The 27,610-nt window shown below is 38.0% G+C and overlaps 1 protein-coding gene across 4 annotated transcripts in view; it reads left to right on the forward strand.

Annotated features, from left to right (window-relative positions):
• PCGF5 (polycomb group ring finger 5) overlaps window positions 1–27,610 on the forward strand; it is a 65,295-nt gene that overhangs the window by 24,005 nt on the left and 13,680 nt on the right. For 3 of the 4 annotated variants that reach the window (XM_064662879.1, XM_064662878.1, XM_064662881.1), the window contains 7 exons: window positions 5,435–5,744; window positions 16,490–16,586; window positions 20,858–20,913; window positions 21,036–21,095; window positions 24,873–25,021; window positions 26,366–26,464; window positions 27,484–27,573. In XM_064662879.1, coding sequence (XP_064518949.1) covers window positions 5,633–5,744; window positions 16,490–16,586; window positions 20,858–20,913; window positions 21,036–21,095; window positions 24,873–25,021; window positions 26,366–26,464; window positions 27,484–27,573 — 663 coding nt within the window. In that variant the 5' untranslated portion in view covers window positions 5,435–5,632. Of the gene's footprint in view, window positions 1–4,894; window positions 5,029–5,434; window positions 5,745–16,489; window positions 16,587–20,857; window positions 20,914–21,035; window positions 21,096–24,872; window positions 25,022–26,365; window positions 26,465–27,483; window positions 27,574–27,610 lie in introns of those variants that run through there. The other variant, XM_064662880.1, reaches the window with a different exon arrangement.

Raw genomic sequence — 27,610 nt, forward strand, 5'->3', positions numbered from 1 at the left:
CTGTAGGAACTTTACGATTTCTCTTTTTAAAATTTGCTTGAAATTAGTTCAACAAAGTTGGAACATTTTGTGACACAATTTTACCTTACTCTTGAAGTGTATCTCGAAAGAATTTGTCTTGTTTATGTATTTGCCAATGGCGTAATAATACAGATGTTGGCATTTTGCAACCTGCTTTTCTACTTTACTTTAGGCTATAAAAGAAGAGTAAGCATAAAGAAATGCTATATATATCCCAGAAGTGCTATTATGTGCTAATATATGGCATCTTACAGAGAGCTCAGTAGGGATGAAGAAAAACCCTCATGGTAGAAATGCAAAACCTCTGCTGATAATTTTCATGAGTAAGTGATAGGGATAAGAATAGCCTAATTCCTATCGTTTCCTATCAAATAAAAGGCAGTCTTCACACTGAGCATAGTAACATTGTTTATATGATACACAATGTAACTACTCTTTGCCTAAAAAGAGCTAAGAACTAAACCTAAAGAAATGGACCTAAAGAAATAAACCCACAATGAGGATTGCCAAGGGTTGAGACAGGTTGCCCAGAGAGGCTATAGAATTGCCATCCTTGGATATATACAGACTTTCTTTAGATGAAGCCCTGAGCAACCTGAATTAACCTTAATGTTAGACCTGATTTGAGCAGAGGCATTGGACAAGATGCCAATTAGTGTATTGTTCTATTCTAGATAATGTTCTACTTGATTGGGAATTTCACTGGAAATAAGAGATCCCAAAGTGGTTATATGTCATCTCTTCTTCACACCTGAGTAACTATGCAGTAAATTCAAGTAAGTTGCCTGCAGTTCACGGGTGGTTGATTTTTCTCTCTGTTCAGCACTGATGAGGTGACGCATGGAGTGCTATGGCCAGTTTGGGGCTTCTCAGAAAAGAAAGATGTGAAGTGAGTCCAGCCCAGGGCCATAAAGATGGTTAAGGGAGTGTTGTTCATTTGAGGAGAGGCTGAGAGTTTGGGGACTGCTCAGCTGGGAAGAAAAAGGCTCAAGGGGATCTTACCAGCATGTATAAATACTCAGTGGGAGAGAATGTAGATAAGGAAGTCAAACTGCTCTCAGAGGTGTCCACTGACAGGACAAAAGGTAATGGGCACAAACTGAAACACATGAAATTCCATCTGATAACAAGAAAGCTTTTTTTTTTTTTTTGCTGTGAAAGTGATCAAAATGGGAACAGATTGCCCAGAGAATGGGTACAACCCCATCTGTGAAGATAATCAAAACCCCACTGGATACAGTCCTAGACAACCTGCTTTAGCTGACCCTGCTTGAGCAGACGGGTTGAATTAGATGATCTCAGGAGATGACTTCCAACCTAAACAATTCGGTGAAGTTTTCAAGTTTTTCAAAGTTGCAGAATGGCATTTTCATCAAATGTCTAGAGGCTCAGCTCCCTCTAAATATCATTCAGATTGCTACATAATTTCTATTAAGAGAAGCAGGGATTTGTTTTCCATTAATTTCCTAGTTCAGATGTGTCCCCGTAATTCTTCATCTACAAAATACAAGTAACTCTTAGGATAACTGGAAGGTAGTTGGAGACTTGCCTAGAAACAGACTCCAGTGTAGCTCTGTAGGGATGTAGCATTGTACTAATGTAGATCTACTTGCAGAATTAGAATTATTCACTCATTTCAAATGTTACTGAGAATTTGAATATTGACCAGTGTTTATTTTCTCTCTGGAATTTATTTGGGAACTGATGTCAAACATTGGTATTTTTCAAAAATGTTGGAACTGCTTTAATGAAATGCTTGGAGTTCACATATTCTTGTGTGTCCTGGCTGTTCCTTTAAAAAGATACATTTAATTCTTATTAAATGTAAATAATTACTCTGTTACACATATAAATAATTACTCACATTCACATGAGGATGATCCAGTAGTTCTTTAGGGATTTCAAGAAACTACTCCTCAATGTTGATAATGCTTAGAAAGCAGTCTTTATTTTCTATTTGTTAGACAAGTTCATATATGTAAAAAAGGACTTGGTTTAAAAAAAAAAGTAAGCACTGTGTTAGAGGACACTGTGGGAACTGCTGAGTACAAGTCAGTTGATGAGAAAGTCAAAAGTTTGAGAAACACAGAAAAATGAGAGCAGCTGTATTTTCATCACTCATTTGAGGACTATAATCACCCTCTCTGTCATACCATGTTTCCTGTCACCAATACATGATATATATTTACTTTTATGAGCGAAGTTCATTTTCTTGATTCTGTTTCTTTCATAATATGAAAATGACTGCCTCGTTTGATTCCTCTGTTACCTTTTAACTGCTATAAGTAGATCAAAATTCTCATTTCACTTATATGGACCTGTATTTTTAAATAAACCTGTTGTATGAAATGCTAGGAGTTAACTACCTTTGAAATTATAATTAATTCATAAGCATTTATTAAAGTAATTTTCTTCCTTATGATATAAAGTGGGAGTAAGTATTTAAGGATCTAGTTTCCTCTGATAATGAAATGAGAGCTCCTTTGCTGCTTCTTGTTTGCTCTTTATGTTGTGGTCTTGAAAGGTGCTGAAAGCCTCAACTTTCCTCGCCTTCAGGGAGCATCTCATAAATACACTTAGTACCAGCAGGACTGAGTGGAGAGATGAGGCAAGAATTTGTCGTCTACACTGTCACCTGGCATGGGACTGGTTGCCCTTAAAAGAACTTCAGTATGGCTTGTGGGAACCTGTACCGGTCGTGTATATTTGCAAGTACTACAATAATCACAACTGCTGTGTGATTATTACTGTGTGGGCTACACAGTATAATAAATGACATAACTGAGTTTTTGATGTGCTTGAATCGAACAGTGTGCATCCATTACTGGGTAAACGTGAGCCTAGCTGACTAATTTGTTTAGAAAATGTTGGGTTCTTTTTTTTCAAGTGAGACACTTAAAGTATGATTTGAAATCCCACTTAGAAACCAGTTTATTTTTAAAACAAGTCTTACCAGATGCAGTCATTTTGAAACAGCCAGGAAAGCATCAGCAGTTGCTTGTTTTAAATGCATGTATGTAAGTTTAATAATGCTGTATCATACTTAGCCTACATTCGAGCAGGGCCACTCTCACACTCATTCTGAAAAATGTCAACTTCTGCTAAACTGACAGAATGTGACTAATTAAAATATTCCCATGAGATGTATATAGTCTATATTGTCTATTTCTCTTCTTCATGTTTAGTTTACAGTTCTGTGTTCTTTAGCCTTTGGGTCATCAGTGTGTACTTTATGGTATAATAATGCAAACAACAGTTAACAAGAGAAGGCCAAAACCATCAAAACACAACTCTTTGTTAAACTGTTACTGTATCCTGGGATGCATTAGGCACAGCATCACCAGCTGGTCAAGGGAGGTGATTGTCCTGCTGTGCTCTGCTCTGCACTGGGGCAGCCTCACCTTGAGTGCAGGGGGCAGCTTTGGGCACCACAATATCAGAAAGATATTAAACTATTAGAGAGTGTCCAAGGGAGGGCAACAAAGATGGTAAAGGGCCTTGAGGGGAAGCCGTATGAGAGCGGCTGAGGGCACTTGGTCTTGGTCCAGTTTCAGCCTGGAGGAGACTGAGGGGAGACCTCATCACAGTGTACAGCTTCCTCGTGAGGGGATGCAGAGGGGTAGGCACTGATCTGTTCTCTGTGGTGACCAGTGACAGGACTTGAGGAAATGGCATGAAGCTGTCAGGGGAGGTTTAGGTTGGATATTAGGAAAAGGTTCTTCACCCAGAGGGTGGTTGGGCACTGGAACAGGCTCCCAGGGAAGTGGTCACAGCACCAAGCCTGACAGAGTTCGAGAAGTGTTTGGACAACAATCTCGGGCACATGGTGGGATTCTTGGAGTGTCCTGTGCAGGGCCAGGAGTTGGACTTGATGATCCTTGTGGGTCCCTTCCAACTCAGCATAATCTGTGATTCTATGCTGCTTCAAAAGATTTTTAGCTTTATAAACTTCTGTTCACATTGTGAAGAAATAAGCTTATACAAGATAAATATTTTAGCAGCAAAAATTATGTATGTCCTGTTGAATTACTCTATGTCTAGTTTATCATGTATTCATCATTGCACTGTAACTTTATTGGTAACAGTTTTTAATGCACCTGACTCAGATTGCCAATTGATTTGATGCACATGGAGATCTCTTGGATGGTAAATATTCCAGAGGTAAGAATGGATGGCAGGAACAGGCCAAAATTATTAAAGCCTTCTCCTGTTGCAGCACTTACCAAAGGATGAAAGGGAGAGTGCATTGGAGGGCCAATGCAAAGTGAGTATTTATCTAAAAATGTAGAATGGAAAAGCAAATACCTAACACAGTCACAGGTAAAGTGGTGGCATTGCAGATGATATAGAAAATGCCTCCTTAGGTTTTTGTCATTATTGTTAAAAGCAACGAAGAAGAAATTTTCCAGAAATAGTGCAATTGAAAAATGAAGGCCACTTTAGTTTTCTGGATAATTATTTGGTAATAATATGGCGCATTTCTTAGAACAGGGGAGCAAAAAGCAGATGCCCTGAACCGTGGAGACAGCTTTCACTCGTGCTTAGCCGTTCTCTGGCTAGTTGGTCCCGGTTCGAGGAAAACACATGTATGTTCACAGGATTTGGGTAACTTAGTCCAGTGTTTATCATTTGCATTTGCGGGCTGGAGAAATGAGTTTAACTTTCCCTCTTCCAGGGCAGAAGCTGAAGTTATTTTGAAGAAGCGGTGTCGGGGCCGCAGCGGGGCCCGGGAGGCGGGCTGGGCTCCGCTCCTGCTCTCACCTCGCCCGGCAGCGCCGCTCCCCCGCTCCCCTCAGGAGCTCCCCCGGCGCAGGGCTCCGGCCGCCGCCGCCCGGAGGGCGCTGCGGGGCTCGGCCGGGGAGCAGCGCCTGCGCGCCCGTCCCGCCCGCCCCGGGACCGGCCGCGGCAGCCGGCGGGGAGGAGGGAGCGCCCGGAGCGGGGGGAGGCGCGCCGCCTTTCTCTTTCTCTTTCGCCGGGCGCCCGCCCGAGGCCGCGGGGCTGCGCCAGGTACGGCGGGGGCCGCGGGAGGCGCCGCAGGTGCGGCAGGGGAGGGACGGGAGCCGGGCGAGCGGGGGCACAGCCGGGGCGCCGCCGCCCTCTCCGGCCGCGGCTCCCGCGGGGCGGCGGGGGGGTGCTCCCCGCGGGGCCGCCGAGGCCTGCGGGCCCGGAGCGCCGGGCGGGGTGCGCAGGGAGGGCGGCGGGGCCGGCCCCGGCCCCTGCACCTGTCACCGGCCCCGCGGCTCGTCCGGAGCCTGGCGGGGCGGGGGCGCGGCCTCGGAGCTCGGCTGCCGGGCTGCTGTTATGTAAATAATGGCCCCGTGCCCCCGCCAAGTTCATGGCGACACTGCTCCTCCAGGGCATCGCCGCTGTCCGGCCAGGTTTACACAGCTCTCTCTTTGCACGTGTGTTACAGGTAGGAAAATGACTCGCCTGGCACGGGAGCAGGAGTTATGAGCCATGTCCCAGTGAGACCGGCGGAATTAAGAGCAAATGCCTGGAGAAGTCCAGTTGCATCGAGCAGTGCTACAGCTCTTGTGAACTGCGGGTATCGACGCCTCTCAGACTCGCTTCTCTGGCCCCGAGCACTCTGCCAGTAATTCCTGCCCCACGAATGGCTACTCAGAGGAAGCACTTGGTGAAAGATTTCAATCCTCATATCACCTGCTATATCTGTAAAGGCTATCTCATCAAGCCAACTACAGTAACCGAGTGCCTCCATACCTGTAAGTAGTACTTTGCAAAATATTCCCTCCTTCATAAGTGATGGTTGCTTGAAGTGTGAATGTGTTTAATATGACCGCTGTGCTGGTTTTTGTTCACTGAATTTTTATATGAAATCCTCTGAATGAATTCAGTCTCAGCTGGGGTTTCCTAAACACTGGTCTCCAATCTGGGTCATCTTGAACTGTGTGCAGTACTGTGCTCCACAGTACAAGTACACGGAGCTCCTGGAGCAGGTGCAGTGGAGAGCTACTAAGTTGATCAGGGGTCTGGAGAATCTCCCTTATGAGGAAAGGCTGAGGGATTTGAGCCTGTTCAGCCTTGAGAAGAGGTGACTGAGAGGGGACCTCATTAATATGTATAAATATTTAAAGGGTGGGTGTCAAGAGGATGGAACCACGCTCTTCTCAGTGATGCCAAGCAAAAGGACAAGAGGCAATGGGCAGAAACTGATGAACAGGAAGTCCTACCTGAACATGAGGAAGAGCTTCTCTACTATGCGAGTGACCATGCACTGGAACAGACCACCCAGAGATGTTGTGGAGTCTCCGTCACTGGAGATATTCAAGAACCCTCTGGATGCAATCCTGTGCCATATGCTCTAGGATGACCCTGCTTGAGCAGGGAGGTTGGACCAGATGACCCACTGTGGCCCCTTCCAACCTGACCAGTTCTGTGAAAGTATGTCAACTCTGCTGAATGCCTTGTAAAGATACCTCTTTTCTTTCTCCTAAGCTAGTGATGATTGTGCTGGCTCTAACACCAAACTTGTATCACTGTGGCCTGGCTGATCACAGGTGAGATCATTAGTCAGGTCAGGTGTGCTATTCTGATAATATAACTGTGCTCTTGAAACTTAAGCTAATGTATCTGTTGACAGTGTGCATGATGGATACACAAGTTTGGTCAATACTGGCACACAACTCTCTGTAATGTGTTCCATGGCAAAATGCAGCGAAGTACTTGAAAGTTGGCAAAATATTTATTTAGGGAGTAGATTTCTTTCAATAAAACTGTCTCAGGAAAAATATTCAGCTTGTCTTAGGCTCCTAATATATCTAAAACATTGGCGTGTATGAATTATATTAAGCGTATGAATGGTCCTGTCAAACTCAGTCATCTTACTTCCACACTTGATTTTTTTTACATGTATTCCTGAATAGACAGTAGTTTGATTGGACTTTCTTGAGAATTTATGTCTTTCCAAATAAGATTTGAACTCTTCTAAAAGAAGAGTAAAGGGAACTATATGTGTCTGGTAGATTTCCCGTTTTCAAACCTTTAATATCAGTTAAAAGCCTTGTCTTGGCATTTCCTGTCATTTCTGCACAGTGTTGTTCTTGCAATTGTTATTGTTGTCTTGCAGTTGTTACTGTCTTCACTGTTAATTTTTACACTATGGTGTTATGTCCCCACTATATCACGCACATATAAAATTAAAACAACAGAAGCCATTGTGCAGCAGGAAAACTGTGGCATAGTTGCCATCACAGAACCATGATGGGATAACTCACACAACTGGAGGGCTGCAATGGATGGCTATAAACTCTTCAGAAGGGATAGGCAAAGAAGGAGAGCTAGTGCGGTAGCACTCTAAATTAGGCAGTGTTTTGGGTGTCTAAAACTTAGTGCTGGTGATAATAGAGTTGAGTGTTTAAGAATTGGGGGGAAGGCCAACAAGGCAGTGTCATTGTGGGAGTCTGTTATAGATCACCCAACCAGGATGAAGAGGCAGATGAAACATTCTGTAAGCAGCTGAGGGAAGTCTCACAGTTTCTAGCACTTGTTCTGGTGGATGACTTTGACTTAGCAATGTCTGCTGGAAGTACACTACAGCAGAGAGAAGACAGTCTAGGTGTTCCTGAAGAGTGTGGAGGGTAACTTCCTGACAGAGCTCACAGGAGTGAGGCCCCGATGGACCTGCTGTTAGTGGACATAGAAGGACTGGTGGGTGGAGGCTGTCTTTGAGCACAGGAATCACAAAGGGTAGTCTTCAATTCTTGGAGGAGTAAGAATGTTGTTTAGCACAACTGTTCCTCGGACTTCTGGGGGTCCGACTTTGGAGCCTGGTTGACAGTCCTTTGGGAGGCAGTCCTGAAGGGCAAAGGAGTCCAGGAAAGCTGTACATGCTTTAAGGAGGAAATCCTAGAGACACAGGAGCAGGCTATCCCTATGTGCCAAAAGATGAGCTGTCAGGGAAGATGACCAGCTTGGCTGTACAGAAAGCCTTGTCTGGAACTCAGTAAAAAAAAGGAGAGTTTATTAATTTGGAAGAAGGGGCAGTCAACTCAGGAGGACTGCAAGGATGTCATGAAGTTATGCAGAGAGAAAATTAGAAGGGCCAAAGCCCAACAGAACTTAATCTGGTTACTGCCATAAAAGAGAATAAAAAATGTGTCTGTAAGTCTATACATTAGCAACAAAAGGAGATCTAAGGAGAATCTCCATCCTTTATTGGATACAGAAGGAAAATAGTGACAAAGAATCAGGAAAAGACTGAGGTACTTAATAGACGGTAAATTAATAGAAGCAGGTAAATGTATTATTAAATTCTTTCCCTTTAAAGAAACTGGAAAAATTCTGGTATTAGCTAATTTTTTTTAAGATTGAAGTTTTATGAACAGTAGTAACTTTTAAAAGGTAGGGGTGAGAGGGAAACAGTTACTTCAGAAATCAGCTCAGATTTGAAAAAATGTTTTTATTCTGTATGTTTTTGTTTAGATAATTTATTTGTTTATTTATTTTCACTCCCATTACAAAACAATAATGGCAGGAGTGTTTTCAGTGGCATCTCTTTCTTTTGTTTACCTGTAGATTGAGAGCTCTTTACTGAGACAGCTCTGTTACTGCCTAGTCCCCACATTAGAGGACGTGAATTTTACTGAGCTGCCAGAGTTGCACAGGTCTCCTCCCCAAAAAGCTGCCCCGTGTTTGGGTCATTAAGTAGAACTGGAGGAAAGCAGGTGATGTTTCTTTAAAGCAAAGTTTAGTTGCCAAAGTACAAAGCTTACAGTGATGGAAGGGAAAATCAAATTAAACAAGTGGTGACATGAAAGTCTTATGTCTGCAGAGGAAAAGGTGACTCTGTGTGGCAGAATTCAGGATATCACAAAATACATTGATTTTAACTATCCTTTGATATTTTTTTTGTAGTATTAGTTGCCATAAGTCAAAACATTGTTGCACAAATGATCAAAATCTGCAGATATTAATGGTTGAAGAAGCAGCATAAATTCATTAGGTACTGGGAGTACAAGGTATTACTCTGGAAGGATGAAAAGCATGTATTGACATAGGTATTCTGCAGTGATCATAGGGGATCTGTTGTGATCAGTAGCAACCAAAGCAGTTAGCAGTTCATTCGCACATTCTGTGTGGTTGAAAAATGTTAGGTAGTAGAGTTCTGCTCTGAGAAATGAGTGCCTTTTTAATAAGGCATCTTTCTGATGGGATTTTTGAAATGTTGGACAGATAACTCTACCATTTACTGGGAAACATAAGTGCAGCTTGGGCATCAGAAGTACAAACTTCCCTATGCTGTGACCGAAATGGTTATGTTGCTGCAAAATAATTACTTATTCTGCAAATTCAGTACCTAATTTCGTTTTTACTACTTCCAACAGAATGGTTTTCTCTTATGGGCTGAGACCTTTTTTCTAGTCTGTTACACAGTTGTCAAGGATGTTTAAGAACTACTGATTGAAGCAGGCTGGGTGTGAGCTGAAGTCCGTGTCCCATCATCTGTTGTTTAGTACAGTGTGCGCTTACAAAACTTGGAAAATAAACTTTTCTCAGGAACCTTCTTTAGTGTCCTAAAAAAATATCAGACTGTTTACACAATCATAGAAATGCTGGTTGAAAGGGACATCTGGAGGCTGCCTAGGCCAACATGCATGAGACGAGTTCATTGCCAGCACTGTACCAGGTCAAGCCATGGCTCTGTATAGTTGACATGTGGCTTTTCAAGCATGAAGTCTCTACAGCCTCTCTCAATAGCCTTTTCCAGTGCTTCAGTCTTTACCTAGTTTTACTGAATGTCCTACCAAATATCGATGTGGGACCATTGCTCCTTGTGATACTTGCCACTCCCAAGAAGACAGGGCTCCGTCACTCCTGTAACTGCTGTTCAAGTGGTACAGGCTGTTATTAGATCACCTGATAGTGTATAATAATTCACTTTTGGCAAATTTGTACTGCCTATTCTTGATTACATTTTTGTCCCTCATGTTGTTGGAAATTGATTCCAGGGGCCATGATGTAATCTGCCATCTTTTCAGGGAGCTAGGGGAGACTGTTGAACTGAATTTACCTGGGTCATTCTTCCCGTCTTTAACAAAGGTGGGTTTAACACACTGCCCTTTTCCAGTCATTGAGCACCTTTCATAATCACCATGATTATGGTGATAAGGTTTCATCTTAGTAAATCCTATCTGGCCTGTAGATTTGAATATGTCAAGTTTTCTCAGTGGGCCCAAACCTGCTGCTCCTTGTCTATTGATCATCCCTCTCCTTCCCAAATCATGCATGGAGATCAGGCTCTGTCTGTGAAGACCAAGGCAAAAAGGTACTGAGGACTTCAAACCTTTCTGTATAACCTATTACTAAGTTGTTTCCTTCATTCATTAACAAGCAAACATTTTGTCTAAATTTCCTTCAACTACTAGCATACTTACACAATTCCATTATGTCTCTCACTAGTTTTAGCTATGGCTGGGCCTTGGCTTTCCTACTTTTGTCCCTAAGTGCCAGAGTAGTGATTTTATATCTTTTTGTTTCCCATCCTTGTCTCCACTTCTAATACGCTCTACTTTTGCATATTAATTAAGAACTTTGTGCACCAAGCATTTAGTGTGCACTAAGCAGTTCTTTAGACAAAATTCCCTGTACAAGAGACTGGTTAGTGTAGCGATTGGGACACGGACACCCTTGCTGGTCAGCAAGAGAGTCGTTTATTATTTATTTCAAGCCTCTATTTATAGAGGAACTAGTTTCATTTCTGGTCTGTGAGCTAAGCGAATTCAACCTATCAACAAGCAATACTTGGCCCTATAAAATTACAGTATGCATATTTCTACCTGTTAACAACTAATGTCCATCTTTACACCTGTCAGCTTTCAACATGCTTTCTTCTTTTCTTTAATCATCCTCTTGTTCTGGATCACTCAACCTTTGGCTCCACGCACATTGTAGGCACTTCCTCCCACCTTCTGCCACATTCTCTTCCATTCTGGCAATGTCCACTGCTTCGTTAACCCTTTGTATGCTTGCTCTGGTCACAATCCTCCACAGATTAGCTCTTGAGGTCTAAATAAATTTTCTTTAAAAAAAGTCAGCCAGCTCTCCTAAGTTTCTTTCTAATGATAGTCTCCTTGGGAAATCTGACAAGCAGTTACTTAAACAACTTGAAGTGCCATCTCCTGGAGTTCAGAATCCTAACTCTGCTGTTTAACTGTGTATCGTTCCTCAAGATCCTGAAATGAATCCTCCTGAGTTGCTGCTGTCTGTGTCTGTGTTCCTCACCAGTTTTTCCCTGTTTATGAAAAGCAGATCAAGTGGTGCATTATTCCTAGTTGGTCACTCTAGTATTTACCTTAAGAAATTATCAACCAAGGCAGTCTAGGAACTTTCAGAAATGACCTTCCATGCAGGAAAATTACCAGATATGTGATTTTCAGTATCAAACAAATAGTCCTGAAACTGGAGTGTTTTTCAGATTTTGCTAGAAACCTGTGCTCTCACTAGGACATCACAAAAAACTTTACTGCAGCAAAAACTCACCTTCAGACAATCAAGCTGAGCAACTTTCAGACTCCTTCTCCTGCAAAAGCTTTAGTCAATGACGTATAGCAGGTTATTTTAAAATAGAAATTTTCAACACAAAAAGTCTTTCTTGGTCATCATGTACTGAAATTATGGTATTCCCTTTCAACAGAAGGGAGTCCAGTTTGTATGTGTCTGGTAATTGTAATTAAGAGTGGAGTAGTCTCACGTGTAGTTTCTGAAAAGGGTGGTTAAGTGTATTGAAGTTTGTGTCCTGTTTTTATGCAGACACTTTCTCTAAATGTAAGTGCTTGTAAAGAAGGTTTAAGGTAGCTAATTGAATACTTCATTATACATACCAAATGACTTCTGTGCCTACACTGAGATGGGTTTGATGTTCCAGTAGCTGTGTGTATCCTGTGCCGCTCCTTTGCTCAATGGATCAGAGAGTAATTAACTTTGAGAGAGAAGATCCATGGAAGAATTCAAAGGATAGGTTCTGACGAAGAATTTGTCCCACAGTTAACTAATTAAACTTTCTCTTGTAGAATATTTTATTGCAAAAATGCAGTATGAAGTTTTATTTAGGTACCTAGTTAACCAACATTTAAACAGTAACCTGAGGTGAGTCTTTCCATTGAACTATATGTGAATTTGCATAAGATATGTACTTTTTTGTTTCCCTAAGATGACATACAGCACAATCCTGACACTTGTATCTGTATTTTTCATCTAATTACAAAGGTCTGAAAGAATGTGTGAACCAGATATCTCTGTACTGGAAAACGTAGCATTGTCTGTTATGGTTGCCAGCCAATTAGCATATGTCACACAAGTACTTTTATCAGCTGTAGAAAATCATCGTATGTGAGTTTAACTTTTATTGTGTCTCATCTGAAATGTTATAGTACAACTGTGAAATTCAGGTTCTCATTTCTCTGGCCTGTGTACCATATATCAAAATTCTGCAAACTGTGTACATTTTGGTTAAGCAATTTCTTTTCTCCTGTTTGCTGCCACACCATGACCTACAGTAAAGCAAATGATACTGTGTCATTTTGTTAGTCTGTACTGGAAGTGTAAAAGGTTTTTGGTTTGGTGTTTGTTTTTTCCCTGAGGAAGTGAATTAAATATATTCGTAATTTAATTGTGGTTAAAGATTCCCTTTTTCCCTATTCTTAAACTTCATCCAATACTTAGACTTCATCCCGTTTTCTGAAAGTGCCAAGTGATAGACTTTGAAAAATGTTCAGTGATCTATATTGAGAATAACAGAGGACACTTACACCTATCATATCTGAAAATACTGGTTCATGATCCCTATAGGACTATCATTTATCAGTTCATTACACTTGCGTGCTAGAATTTGTATGTATTTTTTACCTTTACATTGCTATTGGTGAATCACGTTTAGTTTTGATGGGCAAGTCCTCATAGCACCATAGGTTTGCATGAGAAAAAGTGAAAGTTGTTTTAGATTACTGCAGTATTGATTTACAATTTCAAGATTTTTTTCATGGCATTGAGCTGGCTGTACAAACACTTGATCCAGATCTGTGTGTTTGTTGGCATAGGGAATACATCCATATAGGACTGGAATAAGATTCTTGGTTCCTTGTGTTTTTTCTGTACATATTTTACTCAGAGATCTTTCTTACACTGGAGTTTAAGCTCTTCATTAATCATTAAGTCCTTTCCTGGACAGCGCATGGCTTCCAAGGGTGTGACCTTCTCTCAAGAAAAGGTATAAAGACAGCACGTAAATATATTCAGACTGAGTAATTCAGTTCCTTTCTATAGATAGGTTTATATTATAAATATTTCTTTAAGTTACATTATTGAGGATATTAGCATGCTCTGTGTTTAGCAGTGGTTAGTGGTTGGGAGGGTTTATGATTTTAAATGTCTGTTAGTTATCTATCCCATGGCATAAAATTGTTGTGAACAGTAATCATTTCAGATTTCTTCTAGGTGTAAATGAAAGCCATAGCTCAGATAGGCCCTTTTTCTCTTTAGTTTGAAAACAAACAAAAAAAACCCTACCAAGATAAAGATATTTAAAATATCTTTACAAGACAAATGAATTAGTCCTTTTCAAATCAGTTAGAACAGTGTCATCAGAGACTTCAAGAACTTCTCTGATGTGAATGGAACAGAGATCCTAAGAACAAGTGAAAGAATTAAATTCTCTTAAAAGAATTTCAGACATACTTTCTTAAAATGCAGGGAAATGCTTTCTAAAGGAGACTAATTCTGATTGTTTATGGAAAAAAATCACTCTGGTATCGACCCTTTGTAAGTCTTTTGAAGAATTTTTGTGCTAATTCTCGAAGAGTCTCAGTCGCAAAAAAAAAATCTAATACAATCGTAGAATGGTTTGGGTTGGAAGGGACCCTTAGTTAGTTCCAACCCCCCTGCCATGGGCAGGGACACCCTCCACTAATTCAAGTTGCTCAGAACCTCATTCAGCCTGACCATTTTCCAGATAAGAGAAGCTTATGAGTCCCAAAATTAATATTGACCAGTACTAGTTACATTTGTACCTTTTTTGCCACTTTGTTTATTCTTTATCAATCATTTTAAGTTGGTGTCAGGTTAGAAAGACTCCATAGAGGTGCTGCTGTTTATACCAGACGGGAGGCTTACCAAAAAAGAAAAATAAATTAAAGACTAACTCCTTCCTTTATTATAGCAGTTAGCAGAAGAGGAACTTCATTTCCATTGAAAAGAGCAAAGAGAATGGGGATTGATATTCTTGGAGAAGTGATTTTTGTATATATTTTACTGTCTGTGCCTCTTCCCTATTGTATCATTGTGTGTATATATCTGGGGTTTGATTAGTGAAGGAACAGAATGATGCCTTCAGTTGCTCCCTGTACTTTGTATTTCAGGTAGGTGACAGAAGGAATGATAGTTCAGCTGGTTGTGGGAGCTGGGATGGCTGAGGAGCTACTGATCAGCTAAAGAATTCCACCTTGTGATGTTTGCCCTTGGGTTGTACAAGTGCAAACACTACATCTTAAGAAAAGCTTTGAGCTGAGAATCTTCATATCTTTTCAATTTCAAGGATAGTTTCTGTTATTTTCAGTCCTAGAGGAGATTCTCAGTCATATTAATGAGGAGATGTTATAGAAATCTAAACTACATGCATTTCAAAAGTTAAGATTTGTGCTCTGATTTCAGCATGTTCTTAAATGCTCTCTTGGGCTTGCATGGGGGCTTCTGTATGGGTGATGACATTCTCTCTATTATGTAAGTGTAGTGGCAAAATGTTTACTTTTAGGAGTATTAGTTAGAAAAAGTATGTAGAAAAATGAAGAAATGTTGTTGTAGGTACAATCACATTTGCTGCTCTGTACTAGACTTCTTACCCTCTGGAAGTGTTAGGGAATGAATGTGCAAAAATCGATTAAGTCTAGTAATTCAACAAATTATAAAAGATCTGTGATATAAGAAGGGTTCTGTGTTTGCAGGTTCTTGCATCTGTATGCCAGCGCTAAATACCTCTCAACTTCAGGTTAAGCAAACACTAACTCATGTCCTGAGTTCTGAGTGCTGCTCTCATGGCATCAGTGTTCTCAGCTCTTTTGGAGACACCGTGTGCAGAGGACAGTGCTGTGCCCAGCTTAAAGGGCTTGTCTGGCAGGGCTCGTGGGCTTCCTGAGCTCGTTTTACCAGGTCACCAGAAATCTGCCCTGCATCCAGCCAGCCTTGCTAGAACCATTTAGCGTAGGGAGAGTGCTGAGAGCCTGCCAGAGAGCTCTGAAGTTTATTGTCCCATGTAAAGTGGAAAGTTCATTGTAATTTCAACCAGAGCTGTGAAGTTAATGTCCTTAAGTTAGTGTTCTAAAGCAGTTGGAAAAAAAACCTATGTAGAGGTCTAATGTGTGTGCATTACCAGCATTATCTGATTTGACATAACTCTTCTGAGCATACTAAGGCAAAGACAAAAGCAGGCTTTGCTTGTTAGGTGACATTTGTTAAAGGAATTTTGAGATTCCTTAAAGTTGTCTTATAATTCAGATTTACCAACTTGTTTAGAGATTTGTTTAGGTAATTGCTGAAAGAAATTACAGTGTTTCAGCGGAAAGCATATTGCAATCACAGCAGTCCATTTTTTTTTTCAGTCCATTTACTGATGAATTTGCAGTTGTCATTTCAGTGTAGGTGAAGTAATAATAAACAGAGGGTAGAGTTTATCTCCATGCAGAATGTTGCAATGCAGTAATAGTAGCAGGCATATTTGTTCTCATCAGCTTGGCTTCCATTTTCTTATTAATAGCATTAAAATCTACAGTTTGCAATTAATCATTTGGAAGCAACAGTAATGTAGCACCTTGCTTAATTTAATTTCAGTTTATTGGGGTTTAAGTTCACATTGTTCTTGGTTTGGGTTTGTTTATACTTGCCATGATCATGATCCTGAGTTTTCGTTATAAGATTCAAGTATTAAATGTTTACTGTAAGTTCTGTCATTGTTTTTGAAAACGCTGTGTCAAAAGGGAAACACTTTGAACCTTTGTACAACTTCTGTGAACTTTTCTTTTGCAAGAAGTATTTACACCAGTATTTTCAGTTGCAAGCAAAACATTGGAACAAAAATGATGTGCATAAGTCATTTTCAGATCAGCTGAAGTGTTGGTTGGCTCTGCTGTGCTCAAGCTCCCCAGCACACATTTTGTCAGAACCTGCTCTTTAAGGGCTACATGGTATGGACTTTGCATTTTATGATGTTGGGAGAATTATAAGTAGTAAAAATATCACATACTTTAAAGCAGTGCTTGTCTAACCTGTGCTGCTGAACTTGGTGTCTCAGTGGAACAGAACTGTGGCTTTGAGGAACAAGAAGTGGAGAAAATGTATTGTAATTATTTACTTTGAGATAATACTCTTTTATTTCTGATGCATGTAGTAGCTATTATTTAGATCTTGTCTAAGTTGATTTTTTCTTTCTTTCTGTCTTCCTTTTTTTTTCTCTGTCTCTCAGTTTGTAAGACTTGTATTGTTCAACACTTTGAAGACAGCAATGACTGTCCCAGGTGTGGCAACCAAGTGCATGAGACCAATCCACTAGAAATGTTAAGGTAAGATGCTATTTCACAACATTTGCTACAATGGAAAAACAAAACATTGAAAAAAAATCCTAGCATCTTTATCCTAAAAGGGAATTCATTGTTTTGCTTATTTGTATAAAGCATATATTAACTGTTCTGAGCCATATAGGTTGTCATTTTTCTCAGCTCCCACTAAATTGTAAATTGATTTTTTTCAGATATAATAAAAGGAGGAAAGGTAAGGGAAAGGCACTGAAAGACTGGGTATATTTTACAAGTTAAAATAAACATTTTAATACCTTTATTAAACAAATAAATGAAGCAGATCCCTATTATTCTTTACGTGGATGAAGTTAAATTCTAGAGTTTCTTTTTTCAAGTTATTTAGGGCATTCCAATCTGCATGGCAAATTTTTTCTTCTTAGAGCTATATAGAAAATGAATCATACAAATAACAATGTTTTTCAGGGCATAGATCTGCCAATCTGAATTGAAATCTGCTGTGAGATTAATGAAAAGACTAATGAAAAAAAGTTTTGACACTAAAAATACCCTTTTTTGAGAGTTTGTATTTTTATATCACAGTAACACACCTTTTTAAAAACAGTTATTTTTCTTGAAATTTTGGATTCTCTTTTAGTGATGTTATGTTGAAACAAAGGTGATAGACATCCCATAAGTATAAGATGGGGAAATCAAGAAATATCATCATAAGTGGAAGAACTTCATGTTTAACTCCAGTGATGAAGGCACTCCCTGCCCTCTCTCCCAACAATCTCCCCACCCCACCCCACCCCACCCCACGGTATTCTTATTTTGTAATACTGTTGTGAATTTAGGAAAAACTATTCTTACCTCAGTGTTAAAATATACATTTACATCTGGCATTTACTAGGGTTGGTATCACTTCCTGATGTCATTGTGTTGCTACAATTTATCGTATATTGCTTTGATTTATGACTCACATGATGCACAACCATCCCTGTGCTTCAGTTATATACCAAGAGGAGAGGTGACTGAGATTAAATTCAGCAACTCTGAAGGGTGTTAGTGGCCTTAGTCTTTATCATCTGAATGTCTTTGGAAGAGTTGGGCTAAGAGGGTTTGTGTAGTAGAAAATACTTTTGTGATCTCCCGTGAGTGTCTGAGGTGCTGTGTGAGCCATAATAGAAGATGCTGTGGGCTACTAATGAGCTGAAAACAAAAGCATTTTAGAAATATTTTTATTCTGATGGGACCACTTCATAGGAGATGAAAAATGCATTTTCTGAAACATTTTAGTAAACGAATACTGTCCTTTGAGAGGGAAATTATAGATGGGTGAGAAAAGTTAAAGTGCAAGCCAGAAATGTGGAAAGAGCTATTTTCTGTGCAATTATTTCCTGAAATTCCTTTTAGAGTCATTTGGTCTGTTTGCCAACAAACTGCATATAGTTAGTAGTTTCCTGGTTATATTTTATGAAACAGCTTTAAACATTTGCTAAACAAATAATCAGAAGAGCACGTGAACAGTGTAATAGAATGATCTTTTTTTGGAAGTTGCCGGCATAACTTAATGCCTGTCTTATGCTCTGACCAGAGAGACCGGCCCCATCATTGCTAAAGAATGCAGTCATTTTCTGAGAAATAGAATTGAACACTAGATAGTAGTTTTAACTTGAGATCTTTCAGATAAACTTTACAAACTACTTATAAACTCATTTCTGAGTAACTTCATAACTATGTGAGTTTTTTACATGTATCTCTTAGCTGGCAGCAATTAGAGTCTTTTGAAACTATGATTGAGCCTGAAATTTAACACTGAGTTGTAAAATGAAAATGTAGGAAGTGTTAAATTCTAGAATTGCCTTTACTGATTTAGCAGAATTCTGCATCATCAGTACTCAATAGGACTGTGTTGACTATACCATGCAGACAGGCTTCTTTTTCTCTTGGTAGCATGCTTCTGTGCATGCAAGTTTTCCTGAATTATAGTCTTAGAAATATTTTGGTTCATGTTCGCCGATAATTATCAAGAGAGTGTTGATCTTATAACTCATTCAATATTATAGAAGAGGTGAAAAAAGAAACTCTACAAAGCTGACACAAGTGCCTGGTTATTCTGTCTGTATGTTGTTGTTTGGAGGTTGGAAGATGTGGGAGTGGAAAGAGTTATGTCTAAAATATCAGTGTTCTTGTTACAGCATTAGCAGAGAGTATATTAAATAACTGAGACCAACTTTGTCAAGGAGTTTTGTTTTGGAATGGGTTTGATGCAAGTCACAGAAATACAAATCTTTATGTTAGAGTGCTCATAGGTGTGGATAATAGCAACACTGTAAGATGCATCTGAAATTGAGAATCTTTTATGATTTATTTTTTTCCCTATAGTTTTTAGTTTTCACTTAAAAGATCAGATAGAATTTTTTTTTCTGCCCTTTTTAAAAATATTGATTAGTATTTACTCTCTGTAAGGAGAAAACAGCTTTTTTGTTTCATTTTTTGGAAGAAAATGAAGTCATTAACTGGAGTAGGAAGCTGGTTCTTGCTGCTAGCATTGTAAATCTCCAAAGTATGCTGGGGTTTTTTTTGCTATTTTAGCATTACCAGTGACTTTTGTTTTGGGCTGTTGAAGACAAATTAGAAAGTGCTAAGTGGGAACTTTCAAAAATAAATGTAGAAAACCCAGCATGTATTATATCATACTGAGGAACAGTCGGATTTTTAATTAAGGTAGCAATGTTCTCTTTTGAAGTTGTCATTTAGTTTCTCTTAATCAGTACGTTATGAAGATTGGAGCTTTCTTAATATGTGAAATGAATTCCATTTCTAAGACAGGTTCCCAGGTTCCCAGTGCTCTTCTGTGGGAGCTTCATAGAAAGCAGTGCCATCTAGTTATATCAGATACTGACAGAGGAGGCTACAAAATACACCATTTGGAAAGGTAGATCTGTTTTGTCCTCTGTCAGAAGTTAAGCACTCAAGACATCCCATGATTTTTGTTTCCTTCTTATCCATGAGAAAGTGGTGTGCTCAAAGTAGCTCTCTGTGCTACTTTGTTTTAGTGGAGGTAATGTTTCACCTGATGATTTTTCCTTTTTTTGTCCCTGTAAGAAGAAGCAATTAAAAAAACGGATTATGGTTGTAGCTTAAACATGAATATTCTTATGGTATGATTATATCCATTGACAGATACCACAGGGAACTAGTCTCAGAATGTGACATTTGGGTAATAGGTCTAATTGGAAACTTTGAATTACAAATTCTGTAAATTACTTTGAAGTACAAATTCTGTAAAGAAGAAAACCTTCAATACTCATATATGTATTATAAGAAGATAATTGTTATCCATTAAAATGGATTGTAGGCATTGCTAAATTTCAAGGTACTTAATTTCTCTGGCCATATTACTTTGTATTTTGTTTTGTCCTGGGTTTTTGTTTAGGCTGTGGGCAGTGGGAGTTTCTGTTCACAAGAAATGAGACAGAGAGCAAAGAAGAGAAAGAAAAAGGAAACAGAATGAAATACAGAGGAAGCTGAAGAATAAGAGAAACAGGGAGAGGAAGCGGAACTAGAAAGCAGATGATAAATTTAAGGGATAGGAGAGTAGGTTAAATTCAGAGAAAAGGAAAGAAAAGTATTTTAGCTTCAGCAGCAAAGGTAACTTCACTGTGTCCAGTGGAAGGGACTGTAATAACTAGTTTTGGCACTGATATCTGGGTATCAAAGGACATGCCTGTGCTGTGTTCTGTCTTCTGATATACAAACTCATGGCAGATTTCAATAGTTCAAATTAATTACGGGTACTGAGAACTGTCAAGTCAGAGCACCAAGGATGCTCTGGGGTGGTGTAGTGAGCAGGGAATAGCTTGTTCAGATTTTCGTAACAGGCTTATTACCAAAGCACTTGAACACTTAATATGATAATGTAGTTTATAATTTTCATGCTTACTATTCATGAGCTGGACCTTAAAATTGGATACTGCTTTTCCAGTCTGTCCCTTTTAGTAACATGAATGTTTGCACGTAATGCAAAATTCAAACAATAAAAATTTTAGAGTATTTTTTCCTCATTTGTTTCATTGTTGTTCTTATACATTGAAAAATAAATTCCTTAAAAAAAATCCCTTTAAGAGGTGATTAAGATAAGCTTTGATGCATGTTGCTTCTCAAGCTAAACTCAGTTGGCTTTGACAGGATTTATTATTTACCAGAAAAATGCAACTCATTTTATTATTCAAAAGTTTTTGTTACTTAAACACTAAAAATACTTAAAATGCTAGTTTCCATTTAATGTGAAATGTATTTTTTCCCTCTGAAAGGCTGGATAACACCTTAGAGGAAATTATATTTAAGTTGGTGCCTGGACTTCGAGAACGTAAGTTTCTCACTTGGTTTTGGGTACCTGCTTGGGTTGATGGAGGGAATATGGCTATTTCTGATTACATACCTGTATTATTGATTAAAAAATTCACATTACTGTTCTTTGGTATTAACTAGAGGAACTGCAGCGAGAGATCGAATTTTGGAAGAAAAACAAACCTCAAGAAAATGGACAAGGTGATGATTTTTTCTCTTTCTCATCTCTGTGTTAAGTAACATTGTTCATTAAGACCTGTTTGTTCACTTACACAAGTACATTGTTTTTACTGAATTCATGGTACTACAGAAACTTGTAGCAAATCTGTGTAAGTGTAGTGTGGGCCCTCATGTACTGCTGCTTGTCTATTAACCAATTGTTTTACAAATACTGACTGTTTTACCATTATTTTTGTTTGCATTTCCCTATGCTCTCACTTGAAACACTCATCATTTCCCAGTTAAATTCTTAATTTTCTTAATACGGCAAGATACAGATTTTTTTTTTTTACAGAGTTTTTACAGATTACTTTCTGTTACTGAATGTGACCATCTGTTAAGTAGGAGGTTGTCAAGAATTAGTTACGACAAGTAGTAAAACAGCTTTCCACACATGCTAAACAATTGTTTTATATAGATTCCACAATATTGTTGTTGGTTTTTTTTTTTTTTGTAATTGACCCATGAAGTTTGAAAGCTCAGTATTGAGGTACTAAGTGACTACATCCAACTGTTTTAATGCCCCTTTAACTTGACAAGTTTTTGATACCACAGCCTATTTGATTTGATTTTGAAGAACTTTTGAAAGGCTCTGTTAAGTTAAAGAAATAGCTCTTTTCAGTAAAGGATAACTGTCAAGTAAACATCTTGTAATATTCTTCTGCACTCACTTGTTTATATCTTCCTTTCAACTTCATAACATATAATTTTCTTTCTCACTAGTTTTGATGATTTGCATTTGGCATCCATTGTAAGGGACAAGGTTATTTTCTCTGTTATATAATTGAATAAAGAACTGAAGAACAGTTCAGATGAAATTAGGTTTGTTTACTACATCATACTATGTAGTGTATATCTGTTCAGTTTTAAAAATACTTAGAAAATATTTATATGAAGTATAGACATTTCTGACTGTTTAGGAAATTATTTTATGCTATATACATAAAGAGAAAGAATTAGCACATCATTTACAAATTTGTAGAATGTAACTTACTTTTAACCTACTTATTCTTCTGGTTCTTACCTTACTCCCGTAATTTAATGGTAAACCTAATGGAGATGAGTTACTCAGTGTAGTGAGAGCTTGGATTGTTTTGTGAAGGAGACTTAGGCTCTAACTCAAAATATACTTTTGAGTAGTTACATATGTATCCAGCTCCATTAGTGACTGTATTCTTGGGCTATAGAAATTTGTCTCTACAAACCATTTAGAAGTCATGACAACTCATTAAGACAAATTATGAGCATTTAAGCTATCTTCTGCCATAAACAAGCATTTAGAATCTTGCCCGAGAATGAATTATTTGCTGAGAATAGTTTCAGTAAGAAGAGACTGTTTCAGTTGTCAATGCTGTGCCCTGCAATCACGTTGTCAATCTAGTTTAAGAGTCTGTCAGTTATGTCCTGTACCACAGGTCACAGCACAGTTCCCAACCTTAACACCTAAGATGTGTAAAAAAATACCAGGACTTAGTTTTCACACATCAGAAGGGGGGAAAAAATCAAACAACAAAGCACATCTCAGGCATTGGTGGTGTCAGTAGAAGAGTGGTTACCAGAAAAAATTGAAAGATGATGAAACATACAGTGGTACAGAGAAAAAAATATTCATTAGTCCTCTCCAGCCTGAACTGGGGAAGGAAGAGGGCAAACAGCTTTACAGTAACTCACTCTCTAGCAATTAGTTTTATGGTCAATATCTGAGAAAAGCACAGAAAGTAGACAATATCCAAGGTTTGAAGGAAAGATGAGAAGAAAAAAGAGACACCAGTTTACTCCTTAGGGAAAGAGGGGAGGAGGGGAACGAGGTTTTGGTTTGGTTTTCCTTTCCTGCTCTTGGCTTGATGCTTTTTGACTTGGAGAACAATGAGTCCATTCTAGTGAGATTAAATTTATTTATTTTTTTAACTTCTATCATATTGAATAACATGCCAGTAATGGACCATCACATTGATTTCTGGACGTTGCCTGTACAAACATCATTACTTCTAATATCTACAAGGATTTTTCAGAAAATATTCTGGTGCCATTTACATGGGGGAACATTTGAATTTCCTATCAGGATACCTTGGAAGATGTGACCTTTTTGCATGTGCACCTCTTTCTGGAATTATTTTATGATGGGAAATTTGCTGTTTTTCCTATTTCTGTAGTTGGTTTGTTTTTCAAGGCTTTTCAAACTGCATAACTAAACTTTCCTCCATTATTCAGCATTGGTAACTGTTGAAAGTTTTGGATGTACTTGCTGAAGGATCTGTGAATCATAGGCAGACTCCTCAGATAAGTGATTGTGATGGTAGACTGCACCTGCTGGATTAAGAATTTGCTTCCTGGACTTTCACAAACAAAGAGAAAAAAGTCTGTAGGTTGATACTGAAAATTCTGTTCATAGGAAGATGATAATAACAGAATGTATATATGATACACAATCAACTGAATGTGTCAATAGCTAATAGGGGACTTAGGGACAAATATAATTACAAAATACTTAAAAATTCTAAGAAAGAAAAGTAATGAATGTAGCTTAAAACTCACCTTGAATATTTAAACTGAGCAAAGGGAACTAATTACTGTGTCAAGAAACTTAGTCATGGCTTGCTATTTATTAAAGTTTATGTTCTATTTTCTCACCTGAACTCTTCTAAATTACTTAAGAAGTATGGTAAGTGTAGCAAAGCAGCACAATTCAATCTGAAAGTTTTTCAAAAAGATGCATACGCAGCTTATTCAACTTACTTGTGATAATGTTTTATTCCAACAGAGAACAACCTTTTTTTAAATCTAAATAAATAAGTTAGGGATATTGAAAAAACAAATGTATACAATAGGATTATTGTATACTGTATTACAAATCTGTAAAAGTTACCCCATTTTATGGTTATTATTTACATACACTGCAGCCTTATCTAGATGTACTTGCTGGTCTCAACATTCAAGTGTTCAACTTTGCTAAACCTTTGAAAATTGTAGAAGATGGTACCTTTTCCAAAGGGGTAGAATTTTAAACCAGGGGTCCATAGAACATGTTAACAGCATCAGTGAAAAGAGATAACACATTAAGTGTGATTTTGTAGGATATATGTGCTCTGCTAAAAAATACTGGGACCTTTCGTTTTTTCTTATTTTTTATTTTTAAAGGGGAATAAGTAAGTATATGGCTATTTAGTTGTAAAATCCATCTGGAGAGAAACACCTGGATTTCTTACAATGATATTACTTAGATAGCATCAAAAGTGGATGAAAGTTAAGCTTTATCTTCCCTTACTTTACTTCATGATAATATTCCAGGAACTTTTCTCCACTGGATTATTGTGGCAGACAGTTTATGAATTGATTACCCATGTGTACTTTGATATACAAGTGTTTGAATTAGTTATTCCACTGTTTATTTACAAACATCGTTTTTTGTCACTGAACTACCACAACATAGGGTAGGATTGCATGTTTGAGTGTTCCTGATGCGTGCACAGTTGCAGGGTTTTTAATTACCGGACACATCAGAAGTAGACAGCCATTATAGTCCATCAGACTAATTATTTTCTGTTCCATAGAAATCCATTGTTTGCATATTGCATTAAAATTTCAGTGGTAAAAATTTGTTTTCAGAGATCTTTTAATTGGTCAATTTAAGAACGCACTGCATTAAGATGTATAAAGTTAATTTGAAGAAAAAATATGCTCGTGAAAATGTTGTATTTCCTTAAATATGTGACTTTTAATTATTTTACACTTAAATAGTTTGATCTTCATATTTTACAGATGAAAGTCCAAAAGCTGATAAACCCAAAGTAGATGAGGAGTGTGATGAAAATGAAGAAGATAAAGACTATCACAGGAGTGACCCACAGATTGCTATCTGCCTCGACTGTTTGCGCAACAATGGGCAGTCAGGAGATAATGTAGTCAAAGTGAGTAGTAAACAATCTGTGCTGTTGTTATTGATGGCAGAATAGCATCTTATAGGAACCAAATAATTTTATAGCCAGTAACAATAAACCTTAGTGTGGTGACTTCCACACTTATTTAGTCATTCTGTATGAGGCATTTCAATGCATCTTGGAATTTTTTAAAAAACACAGTTCCATACAGAAATTCATCTGTGACTGTGGAGTTTTTTTTGTGTATGGATTATAGTTTTGTAGTCCACAGCCTTGATGGTATATAACTGCATTACACAACAGATTACAGCATACCACAGAGGTATTTGTAAAGCTAGCTGTAGGTGAGCTGCCTCATACTTTCAGGATTACTGTCTTAACATGCCAGCATGAACTTGCTTTTCAGATATGTTGTGCACTGAATGACTGGGATCCAGATCTTCCGAGCTGTAAACCTGATTCTGACACAGATGTGTTGTCTGTGGCCTTGGGCAGGTCACCTCCGTCTGCAAACTGTGTAGAGTAATACCTGCCAAATGCTGTTGTAAGAATTAGGGATATTTAGTTGCTGTTCCTGAAGAGTTTTACTTAATGATATTGAGTCTGGAAGAAAGTCTTTAGAAATCCCCTTAGATTTTAATAATATTTTATTAAAATACAAATACAAGAATTTCTTAAAAATATAAAGAATTTTTCTAATAAAATTACTTATATTTTCTGTGTGATATGTTACATGTATAATTTTGGAAGTTCGTAACACAGTAAGAAAATTTTGATTCATCAGGAAAACATACCTATATGTTATCACTCTGTTTATGCTATATACAGTGAGAAATCTGTGTCTCCATCACCATGTGAGAGTCTCAGGTTTCCAGTCTTCCTGTTGAATCAAAACCATTAGGCTCTGGATCACAGAATCTATGGTAATAGATCACGTCTCAGATTTGTAGCTTCTCTGTATTTTACCTAGATTATTTCAGAATGTCTTTACTTCCTTTTTCTCTCAAGGACTGAAAAAATTCAAAGAAATGCAACATTTGTTTAAACCCGAGTGTTACTAATGCAAACACGTAGATTATTTAAGTTCTTCTGGGGCTTTTTGTGGTTTTATGGTAGTTGGGCTTTGGTTTTTATCTTTCTTCCCTTTGGTATCTTTTAGACATTTTTTTAGAACCAGAGATGGGTCAAATGAACTTGTTTGTCATCTTTTAAATTTTGCCAAAAAATTGAACCTATGGTGCCATTATGGATTAGAAGAGGGTGCACTAAAATTGATTACTGGTTGAAAAAATTACAGCTGTTCTTGCACTAATGATTGCTCTTATTTTCCAGAATTTCTAACATGGTTTTCCTGATTTTTTGCTGTTGCTTTAGGGTTTAATGAAGAAATTTATCCGCTGTTCTACTCGAGTGACTGTGGGAACTATCAAAAAGTTTCTCAGCTTAAAATTAAAACTTCCAAGTTCTTATGAGGTACATTTGAAAGAAAAATGCTTTTATTTTTATTTCCCTGCAACATAATACATTCCTTCAAAATTTAATCATATTTGAACCTGCTTCCCCTCTTTCTAAGGATACAGGAATTTAGACTGAAGGACAGACTGTTTCTTCAACCAGTTCTCTTACTGGAGCCAATGACTCCATGAACTGCAGCCTCCCAGCTTTGGTCAGGGATGGGGCTGAGTTAGGTTAGGTGCACATGTGTATTACTACGCCCAGGAGTTTGTCACAGTGTCAGGACATGCTGACCAGCCTTTTTGGTGTATTTGGCTTTGTTATTTTATCTGTCTGGCACCTTAATGGCTTGTGTTACAAAGAATCTGTTTACCTCAAAATGCTTTTTTTCATCTAAAAACCAGAAAAACATTATAGCTCTAGTAATCAAAATATTGTCAAACATTTTCAGTGATGCGTAGCCGTAAGGTGCTATAATACAGTTTAAACATTTTTCATAATAAGATGATTATTTTTCTCTGTCTTTTGCTTTCAGTTAATGAATGTTTGTATACTTGGAAGTGCTTTTTATTTGTAATTTATAGTTATTTTTAAACTAATTTTTTTAACTATAATTTATTTTTTATATGACAATAACAGTACTTCTGGTTTGTATCTTTGAATTTGAAAGAGCATTGGCATAGTAAGGTGGTCTTCAAAATACAGCAAAAGTCTTTTTCTTCAAACAGGTACTGTGTACTATTGCTAAATATAGGGAATGTTTGTCTACTAGTGATTTCCTACCTCGTTGGCAGACTTCCTTCTGTTCACACTTCAAATGAAAACACGAAAAGTGAAAAAAATAAAGTTGAATGGTAGTGTACAAAATAGCATATTGTCAGCATGTTGTATTCATCCAGGTTTGATATACATGTCTGATGGAATTGTTGTATAATGATAGAAGTCAAGGGATTAACTCTGAGATGCACTTAGGAGTTCATTTAGATATTAAACTTTTGCATACCTTTATCTTACTGTTTGTTCTCTTACATTTTAAGCTGGATGTACTATGCAACGGAGAAATTATGGGGAAGGATCATACTATGGAATTCATCTATATGACAAGATGGAGACTAAGAGGCGAAAACGTAAATACTGTTACATTATAAATAAATGATGTTTTGG

This window comes from Pseudopipra pipra, chromosome 8 (genome assembly GCF_036250125.1).
Source record: "Pseudopipra pipra isolate bDixPip1 chromosome 8, bDixPip1.hap1, whole genome shotgun sequence".
Classification (NCBI taxonomy): domain Eukaryota; kingdom Metazoa; phylum Chordata; class Aves; order Passeriformes; family Pipridae; genus Pseudopipra; species Pseudopipra pipra.